At 39.0% G+C, this 11,063-nt stretch overlaps 1 protein-coding gene across 1 annotated transcript; it reads right to left on the reverse strand.

Moving 5' to 3' along the window:
* Positions 1-3,928: 3,928 nt before the first annotated feature.
* On the reverse strand, positions 3,929-10,554 carry LOC125839114 (uncharacterized; the record flags this gene model as incomplete). The annotated part of the gene is made up of 7 exons (XM_049518085.1): positions 3,929-4,356; positions 4,464-4,563; positions 6,496-6,616; positions 6,770-7,548; positions 7,666-8,303; positions 8,745-9,001; positions 9,452-10,554. Coding segments are annotated over 7 exons (3,426 nt in total), but the record flags the coding sequence as incomplete, so codon positions are not given.
* Positions 10,555-11,063: the final 509 nt, after the last annotated feature.

An 11,063-nucleotide genomic window follows, 5' to 3' on the forward strand; every position in this document is an offset into this window, starting at 1 on the left:
TGGAGTATCGGGACCCATGGGCCTCCTCTAAGATTGTCTCTCTTAGGCCATCCACATCCGGCACACACAATCTTCCTTGGTGCCTAAGCACCCCATCTTCTCCTTGAGAGAAAGTTTCTATTGTTTTGTTGAGAACCGACTCTTTTAGTTTCATCAAAATAGGGTCAAGATATTGCTTAGACTTCACATCAACAATAATCGATGACTCATAATTATGACAGACCATGACACCTCCTTTTGGGGAATCTTCAAGTCGGACACCCAACAGGGCTAGCCTATGTACATCACGGGCTAACTCCCTTTTCTGTTCTTCCACATGTGACACACTACCCATAGATATATGACTCAAAGCATCCGCAACCACATTTGCTTTTACGGGGTGGTAAAGGACACTCATATCATAATCTTTTAAGAGTTCCAACCACCTCCTTTGTCGGAGATTCAATTCTTTTCGGCTAAAAACATATTGAAGACTCTTGTGGTCGGTAAACGCATCCACATGTACCCCATAGAGATAGCGTCTCCAAATCTTTAAAGAAAAGACTACGACAGCTAGCTCAAGGTCATGAGTTGGATAATTCTTCTCATGCACCTTGAGTTGTATCGAGGCATAAGCTATAACCTTACCATGCTGGATGAGGACACAACCCAAACCCACTCAGGAAGCGTCACAATATACTACAAATATTTTGGTGCCTTCTGGTAAGGTCAAAACCGGAGCGGAGGTGAGCTTATCTTTCAACAATTGGAATCTCGTTTCACAAGATTCCGACCATTCGAACTTGGACTTCTTTTGAGTTAAGGTCGTTAATGGAGATGCAATAGATGAAAATCCCTCAACAAACCTCTGGTAGTAATCGGCCAAACCCAAAAAGTTTCGGATGTCGGAAGGATTCAAAGGTCTATGCCAACTTTTGACTACATCGGTTTTCTTTGGATCAACTTCTATACCCTCACTAGAAACAATGTGACCAAGGAAAGAAACTGATCTTAGCCAAAACTCGCACTTGCTAAACATAGCATAGAGTTGGTGATCTTTGAGGGCTTGCAATACTATCCTCAAATGATTCATGTGATCATCCTCACTTTTAGAGTATATCAAGATGTCATCAATAAAGACAATAACAAATGAGTCTAGAAAATTTCTAAACACACGACTCATAAGGTCCATGAAAGCCGTCGGGGCATTTGTAAGACCAAAGGACATCACTAAGAACTCAAAATGACCATATCTTGTTCGAAAGGCTGTTTTCAAAACATCAACACCTCTCACCCTAAGTTGGTGATAACCTGACCTCAAATCAATTTTTGAAACGTAACTCGCTCCTTGAAGTTGATCAAATAAGTCATTAATCCTGGGGAGTGGATACTTGTTCTTAATGGTCACCTTATTTAAATGTCGGTATTCAATACACAAACGAAGAGATTCGTCCTTCTTCTTCACAAATAACATCGGTGCACCCCAAGGAGATATACTAGGTTGGATGAAACCCTTATCCAACAAATCTTTGAGTTGACCTTTTAATTCCTTCAACTCCGCCGGGGCCATCCGGTAAAAAGGGATTGAAATGGGTTGTGTATCCGGCAATAAATCTATGCCAAAATCTATTTCCTGTTCGGGAGGAATCCCGGGTAAGTCATCGGGAAAGACTTCCGGAAAATCCTTCACTACGGGGACCGACTCCAAAGGGGGAATCTCGGACTCAAGATCCTTGACTCTCACAATATGATAGAGACAACCCTTAGAAATCAACTTACAAGCTTTTAGACATGAAATGATCCTTCCCCTAGGAATGAAATTTCCTCCCTTCCATTCTAAAATGGGTTCATTAGGAAATTGAAACTTCACAATTCGGGTCCTACAATCTATGGACGCAAAAAAAGCATGAAGCCAATCTATCCCCAATATAACATCAAAGTCTAACATGTCAAGTTCCACCAAATCAACCAAAGTGACTCTATTGGGGAAATATATGGGACAACCCCTATGCCCCGTTACAAGCCTTGTTAAGACCTTTGAGATCTTGAGAAAGTCGAAACAAATGTTGATTGGAAAATACGGGCAAACCTATGGGTGAAAGCATGCATTGTGTTCCTCCTTGTGAGTGTGAGCATTGTATCTGATTCCTGAACTTTATATTTATTATACCTTTGCGGGTGAAAATGGAATCATCATTTGTGTGAGGGCATTCGAACGCTTTTGTTGAGCTTGAACTTGCATTTGAAGCAAGTATTGCGAGCTTGAGAATCTTTGGTAATGGTGTGTCACAACTTGAATCTTTGAGTACACAATTGATTCTTACATAAGTAAATTGAGTTTTTTTGTCTGCATTCATGATTGAGTCTTGTGTAGCACTATTCGAGACACACTCTTTGAACAGCTGAACTTGAGTTTGCTTGAGGACAAGCAAAAGTTTAAGTTGGGGGTGTAGATGAGTCCACAAATTGGACTCATTTAGGGATATATTTCAATAGAAATTGTGTCCTCAAATGCTTATTTTATCTCAATATCTGATGTAAACCCTTAAGTTTTAGGTATTTGAAGTTAGAAGGAAACCATGGACACTACGTCGCAAAAGGGAATGAAAGGCTGAAAAGAACGAAGAAATGAAGGCCTGAGGATCGCCGAGTCCACTTGGCGAGTCGCCGAAGGGTCTTACATCGCCTTTTGTTCCAGTGTGTTGAGCCCTAAAGGAAAGGATCAAGTCGGCGGAAAAAGGGAGCAGTTGGCGCATTGCCGAGAAGTTCCGCGAAGCAGTACCATGTTGCCCAATGACCCAGAGCACGACGATGCTGAATGATGGTGCAAGACGGTGATGAACACAAAAAGGCAAATCGCCGAGTTGATCAGCGATTTCGACTAACGACACCGAATGATCCGCTGCAGCATAAATCTGTGAAAACTATAAATACTAGTTAGAGTTATAGTTTTAAGAGTCGAACAATTATTATAATTTTCGTATAGAATAGTACTTTTTGATTTTTTTTTCTCTAAGTTTGAGAGGGTTTTGAAGACTTGAAGTTCCAAAGGGTTTCATCTTCAAGATTTGGATTTGGGTCTCTTGGATTCTTCAATTTTGGCCTGTATCAAGACTTAAATCTCCATACCCAGTTGAATACAAGCTCAATTTGGTATAAATTTCTATCTCTTATACATGTGTGGCTAAAAAGCACAATTCTTGGGGTGTGATTTAGCGAATATAGGTTAAGATAATTGTTGGGTCTTGCTTGCTGATACTCTTTTCGTAGTTTAAATGTGATTTCGTTTAGTGGTTGTGGATGAATTTAATGAATTTGTAGTTGCAAATATAAGTTTATTTATGTGTTTTTGGCTTGCTCGAGAGAGATATCATAAAACTAAGACCACTAGATTGATGGCCAGTGTGAGTGGATCGACATGAGGTTCAGCTCGAGAGAGTGAACCCTAGTCCTATGTCCACACAGTCAGCTTGAGAGAGTGTGATGTAATTCTCACTAGAAGAATCACAACAAACAGTGGAAAACAAGAAAGATAGAAGAAGAGACACAAGATAAGAAATAATTGGCAACTAAAGGATGTATTAAATCCAATAACCTCCAATCTAGATCCTAACAAGTACCAAATCTGGATAAATAGCTACACACAAAAAGAAGAAACAAAGAGCAACCTAAGGGTATATTAAACCCAAAGACCTCATTTCGTTAATCCGTCAAGAAGCACCTAACTCTTACGAAGACTTCGAGGGAATCAATATCCCAAGCAACCTTCGTTTCTAAACAAGGTTTAACAAAAGCTTACCAAGCTTTCAATACTCACACAAGGAGTTTAGGTTTATAACCACAATATTCAAAATCAATCTACCCTAAAATGAAACCCTAAAGGCCTATTTATAGTTTTGGGCATTATTACATAGATGGACCAAAGGTAACCCGAAATGGGTGAGCCAAGTCAGGCTCGCCTAATGGCTCGGCAATGCGCCCAATAGGTTCGGCGAGGAACTCTGCTCCTTGCTTTGGCTTGGAAGCTACTGGAATTTTGGGTGGTCTGGGAACCATCGCCCAATTCAATTGGCGATGCGCCAATGGTCTTCAGCTCGCCTAGTGAGCAGTTTTCCCCTTTGTAGCTCCTTAGGCAGTTGGCGATATTGGGAACCCTCGCCAAAGGGCTTTGGCGATTCGCCGAAGTGTTCTCCAGCTCGCCAAATGGAGCACATTCTTCACTTGCTCCTCCTCGCTTCGTTAGGCCTTCCACGCTCCAAGCTATCATCCAAGCATGGTGTTGCCCAATTGGGAGCTCCTTCAAGGTGCATATGTTCGTTCCTATGCAAGGCATGGAACTCCCTCCTTGGCATCCATACATGCCAAACAACCTCCATCCTTGTGAACACCATAAAAGCATTGAAGTTCGTGAATGGATAGGCGTGATGTAATCCATTTTACATCATTCTCCCATTCTTGAAAAGGATTCGTCCTCGAATCCATACCTTGCAAAACCCTAGGGGGAGAAAACAAGAACAAGATCCTCATGGCATGAGGGTTAGCGTTAGCAATAACAAGTTCATCACCATGCCAAGGATGCACAAACTGAACATATAACCAAGCACCACAAATATCAACCAATGGTTTGTAACCCATCAAAGCAATAGATACTTGGCTAAGTAAGAAACATTGACAAAGGGGTAATGCGTAGGAACCAATACACTTAAACAACCTCATATGTATGCCCTCATTGGTTCCACATACAAACAAGCACAAGACCTCCCTTATGTCAAGTAGCACATAAACATGCTCAAAACTAAGTGCAAGGGCATAAACAAAGTTAACCCAAATTAAGATTCCATCCAATGCACTAGCTAACTTCAAGAATGTAGTTATTCCCAATTCATGAGCGGGGTCAAATACAATAGTATTACCCACACAACTTGGCAAACAAACCTCTTTCAAGCACATAGGATCAAGTAATAACACCAAGTAAAAATCGCATAAAAGCAAAAGGGTATTACTACCATACCCATCATAATTTAGACCAATACCGAGGTCAAATGGGAAGAAAAAATATAGCATCGAGTCAAGGAGACTCTCATTTACCCCATTGATTCCACTATTAACATAAAATATGGTACCCACACAAATATGAGTATCATCATATGCAAATAGATAATAGAGCTTTCATACTTACTAGGGACATCTAAGGTGTTCTCATATGTAAGATCACAACTAGGTTCAAGGATCCTATCACACATCACTTTACAAGAAGAAACATACAAAGACTTCATGGTAAATTTAAAATAAACTTCACCTTCTCTCAACAAAGAGCTCCTACCCTCATAAAATGTACGATTGACAAGATCATTGATAACAGCAAGGTTAAGGGAGATCACAAATAGAGAATTAAATATTAGAATGCGGAAGCACAAAGAAAAGAAACAAAAAAAACTAAATAAAGATATGGGAAATTCGAAGGAAAGATCCACGAATTTCCAAAGATTAGATGTTCTAAGGCCTTGAAAAGATCCAAGTAACAACGTATAGATTTATGGAAGAAATCTAACGCCTTTACTTGAGAAAACGAATCAAAACGATAGATTCGGATCTTGACCGCTTTATGAGTAACTAAAGACAATAATTAGTATGTAGAAACTAATCACCTTCTAAAGAATACCAAAAAGAAACCAAAGATATCACAAGAAGAAGTTACTTTATACCTTAAACTATGAAACTAGTAAAGGTTTAAAGATAAATTCTCAAAGAACAAGTCACAAAGGTTCAAAGAACTCTCTCAAATATTATTAATATCAATCTAAAAATTGTCTTTAATGAATGAAAAGGACTCCTATATATAGGAGAAGGGAAAAACGTCCAAGAAGCCAAACCCTAAAAAAAACAATTACAAGGAATCCTACTCTAGAAAGGAAATAAAGTAACCTAACTAGGAACAAATTTAGTACTTCTAGGAAAGCATTAAATGGTACTTAGGAGACCATAAATAGACTAAGGGAAATATTAATAACCTATATATAAATAAATAAATAAGGTAAATCCCAACTAGGAAAAGAATCTTGACAATCTTGGAAAGTTTGACTAGTCTTCTCTCAAAACTTGGGCAGAAAGCAACTCTTGTTGTGGCTGATTCTTGGACTCTTCTTGACCTTTTTTGCACGAAATTGGACCTTAAAATTCCTCATCTTGGGCTTGAATTTGGGCCACCAAATAATTGTAGCATTTGGACAATTCCTCTCCCTTGGGCTTGAGCTCTTCTTCCCCAATAAGAAACCTTTGGATCAGCGATTGAAGCCCATTGAGCTTATCATTGAACTCCTTGGTTTGAGATCTTGTTATGGGCCTCCTTGGAGTTTCTAAAGCGTCATCCTTGTCCTTCAATGGAGTAGAGCTTCCTTGGATGCTATCATTCCCCTCTTCTTGAAGAGAATTCGTCCTCGAATTCAAATCTGCATCAAAATGGGAAAGATCAGAAACATTAAAAGTAGCACTAACTTGGAACTCACCAGGAAGATCAAGTTTATAAGCATTGTCTCCAATCCTTTCAAGGACTTTGTATGGCCCACTTCCTCTAGGATCTAGTTTGGTCTTTCTTTTGGAAGGAAATCTTTCCTTTCGCATATGCACCCAAACCAAGTCACCAGGTTTAAAAACAACATATTTTCTGCCCTTATTCCTTCGCAATGCAACTTCCTTGTTCTTCTTTTCAATTGCAAGCCTTGTTTGTTCATGAATTTTCTTCATCATATCAGCCTTCTTCTTACCATCAAGATTAGCTAAATCATTAGTAGGCAAAGGCAATAAATCAAGGGAGGTAAGGGGGTTGAATCCATATACAACTTCAAAAGGAGTCTTACCAGTAGAAGAATGGAATGTTCTATTATAAGCAAATTCTACAATAGGTAAGTAATCTTCCCAAGAAGTCAACTTTCCTTTCAAAATAGCCCTCAACATGTTCCCTAAAGTTCTATTAACCACTTCCGTTTGCCCGTCCGTTTGTGGGTGACAAGATGTAGAAAATAGCAATTTAGTTCCCAACTTTCCCCAAAGAATTCTCCAAAAGTGACTTAAGAACTTGGCATCCCTATCGCTAACAATAGTTCTAGGTATTCCATGCAATTTAACCACTTCCTTTACAAACAAGTCAGCCACATGAGATGCATCATTAGTCTTTTTACATGGGATAAAATGAGCCATTTTAGAAAATCTATCTACTACCACAAATATACTATCCTTACCATACTTAGTCCTTGGCAGCCCCAATATGAAATCCATAGAAATATCAATCCAAGGGGAATTAGAAACAGGTAAAGGAGTATAAAGACCATGCGGCAATGTTCTAGACTTAGCCTGTTTACATTCAAGACAATAAGAACACACTTTTTCAACATCCTTTCTCATGCTAGGCCAATAAAAATGTTCAGAAAGTATTTCCAGTGTTTTGGGTACACCAAAATGTCCCATTAGCCCTCCACAGTGTGCTTCCCTAACAAATAGTTCACGCAACGAGCAGTTAGGAACACATAATTTATTTTCCTTGAATAGAAATTCATCTTGAAGATTAAATTTCTCAAAAGGACCTAACTTACATTCAGCAAAAATCTCACCAAAATCAGAATCATTAGCATAGAGGAACTTGATTTGGTCAAAACCCAATAACTTTGAAGTAAGAGTAGAGATCAAAACATACCTTCTTGAGAGTGCATCAGCAACCACATTCTCCTTTCCTTGTTTGTAAGCAATTACATAAGGAAAAGTTTCAATAAACTCTACCCATTTAGCATGCCTACGACTAAGTTTACCTTGGCTCTTCAAGTATTTTAATGACTCATGATCAGTCTTGACCACAAATTCTCGAGGCCACAAGTAGTGCTGCCATGTAGCTAACGCCCTCACCAAGGCATATAGCTCCTTATCATAAGTTGAGTAGTTCAATGTTGCTCCACTTAGCTTTTCACTAAAGTAGGCAATTGGCTTGGAGTCTTGCATCAAAACTGCACCTATGCCCTTACCAGAGGCATCACACTCAACTTCAAAAGACTTAGAAAAATCAGGCAATTGCAAAAGAGGCGCAGAACACAATTTATCCTTCAGCAAGTTAAATGCATCATCTTGTTCCTTTCCCCATGTAAAAACCTTATCTTTTTTAATAACTTCAGTTAAAGGAGCAGCAATGGTGCTAAAGTCTCGCACAAACCTCCTATAAAAACTAGCAAGTCCATGAAAACTCCTAACTTCAGTTACACTATTAGGTTTAGGCCATTCTTTTATTGCCTTGATTTTCTCATCATCTACTTCAACTCCCTTAGAACTGACCACAAAACCTAAGAAAACCACACGATCCACACAGAAAGTACACTTTTTGAGATTAGCAAATAAGCGCTGATTTCTAAGAACTTCAAAAACTTGTTTTAAGTGCTCTAGGTGTTCATCCAGATTTTGAGAAAAGATCAAGATGTCATCAAAATACACCACAATAAATTTTCCATGGAAATCTTTAAAAACATGATTCATTAGTCTCATAAAAGTGCTTGGTGCATTAGTCAAGCCAAAGGGCATAACTAACCACTCATAAAGTCCATATTTGGTCTTAAAAGCAGTTTTCCATTCATCTCCAGGATTCATACGAATCTGATGGTAACCACTCTTTAGATCAATTTTAGAAAAGATTTTGGAACCATACAGTTGGTCCAACATGTCATCAAGACGAGGGATAGGATGGCGATACTTTACCGTTATCTTGTTGATGGCTCGACAATCTACACACATCCTCCATGTTCCATCCTTTTTGGGGACCAATAGGACTGGAACAGAGCATGGGCTCATACTCTCTCGAACAAATCCCTTTACAAGCAATTCTTCAACTTGCCGTTGTAATTCTTTGGTCTCTTCAGGATTGCTCCTATAGGCAGGCCTATTAGGAAGTTGAGACCCAGGCACAAAGTCTATTTGGTGCTCAATCCCTCTCAAAGGTGGCAATCCCTTTGGAGTGTCATCAGGAAAAACATCTTCAAAATTCTGCAAAAGAGAAGAAACACTATTTGGCAAAGAAGGAGTTAGTTGTTCAAAATTAATCAATACTTCTTTGTAAGTAAGTAGTATTATGGGCAGTCCCTCTCTCCTAGCATTCAAACACTCTTTGGCTTTTATATAAAGGCTCTCATTTTTCTTTTCCTTAGCCTCTTTCCTCTCACCAAAACATTTTATTTTTTTACTCACACCCTCTTTTACCTCTTTACTTAGATCGCTGCCCTCTCTCTCTTTCTCTCGGCCATCTCTCTTTTTTTCTATCTCTTGGCCTTTTTCTTTTCCCTCAAGCTCACTTTTTACCTCTCCCTTTTGTTTTCCCATTGTTTCCCTCAATCGTTTTTGATCTTCAAACACTTGAGAAGGAGATAATGGTGCAAGAGTATACTTCTTACCATTATGCAGAAGACTATACCTATTCTTTCTCCCATGATGATTAGTATCCCTATCATACTGCCAAGGTCGGCCAAGTAAAACATGACATGCTTGCATTGGAACTACATCACAAAGAATCTCATCTTCATACCTACCAACATTGAATGAAATCATGCATTGTTTGTTTACTTTTACTTCTCCACAATCATTCAACCATTGGAGCCTATATGGGGTAGAGCGCTTCATGCATGCAATTCCTAGTTTATCCACCAAGTATGAACTCACCACATTTGCACAACTTCCCCCATCAATAATCATAGAATAAGTCTTCCCTTTTATCCCACACCTAGTATGAAACAAATTCTCTCTCTGCCCTTCATCAACACTACCCAAATTGATAGTCATAATTCTCCTAACCACCCCAATTATACCATCATTAGGCAGTTCCAAATCATCTTCCTCACTTACACCTTCTCCCTCTTCTTCTTCCCCCTCACTTTTTTCACTCTCATATTCTCCATTCTCTCTAAGTAGGATGTTTCTTCTACTTGGACATTCATGCATCATATGCCCCCTTCCATGACATTTGTGACATTGAATAGAACTTGAAGGTTTAGAAGATTTAGGATTAAAGGTTTTACCTCCCTCCTCAACCTTACCTTTACCTCTATCATCTTGAGGTTTGGAAGGAGCTTTCCCCTCTTGAGTTGACCATGGCTTCTTAGAGATAGTGTTTGATCGACTTCTCCATGAGTTATTTTGCTGCTTTTTCTCAATTTGTTTTTCAACTTTTACAGACAAATCAACTAACTCATCTAAAGTTACATATTGTTGTATCTCTACTACATTAGCTATTTCTATATTTAAACCATTTAAAAATCTAGCTATTGTAGCCTCTTCTTCCTCCATGCAGTTAGCTTGGATCATAGCCATATCCATGCTTTTGAAGTACTCATCCACCGACATGGAGCCTTGCTTCAAGCGTTGAAGGCGAGATTGTAGATCTCTTTGGAAGTATGATGGAATAAATCGCTTCCTCATTACCCTCTTCATCTCTGCCCACGTAGCAATAGGTGGTAACTCCTCTTGCAATCTGTCCCTAGCAAGCTTTTTCCACCAAGAAGCAGCATAATCAGAAAACTCAACAATAGCAAGTTTAACTTTCTTACCCTCAGAGTAGTTATGGCAATCAAAGATGGCTTCAACTCGTCTCTCCCAATCAAGGTACAAGTCTGGATCCCTTGTCCCCTTGAAAGATGGCATCTTCATCTTTATACTATTTATATTATCATCTTCTACTCTACCTCTTTGTCCCCTCCTATCTCTTCTTTCTAGATTAAATTCAACATCAAAATCATCATTATCATATTCAGGATTTACAAAAGGGATATGGGGTACATTCCTTCTAACTTGGGGTCTAACATTATTTGGGGGTACAACATTATTCTCCCTCCTAATTGCAGCTATGGTGTCATTCTGCTCGATAATCATATCCCTCATCTCTTGAAATTGAAGGGTCCATCTCTCAAATTGTTGGTGCATAGCTTGAAGGGTGAAGTCGTTCCTTCCTTTGACCTCGGCTTCTAAACGAGCCCTTTCCTCATTACCACCTGAATTAGACATCTAAAAAAAAAAGAATAAATGATCAAGTATCACACTTTTAATATGGCTTTTACCCTCTT

Source organism: Solanum verrucosum, unplaced genomic scaffold (assembly GCF_900185275.1).
Source record: "Solanum verrucosum unplaced genomic scaffold, falcon-dt-bn FXZP01000030.1, whole genome shotgun sequence".
NCBI classification, from domain to species: Eukaryota; Viridiplantae; Streptophyta; class Magnoliopsida; order Solanales; family Solanaceae; genus Solanum; species Solanum verrucosum.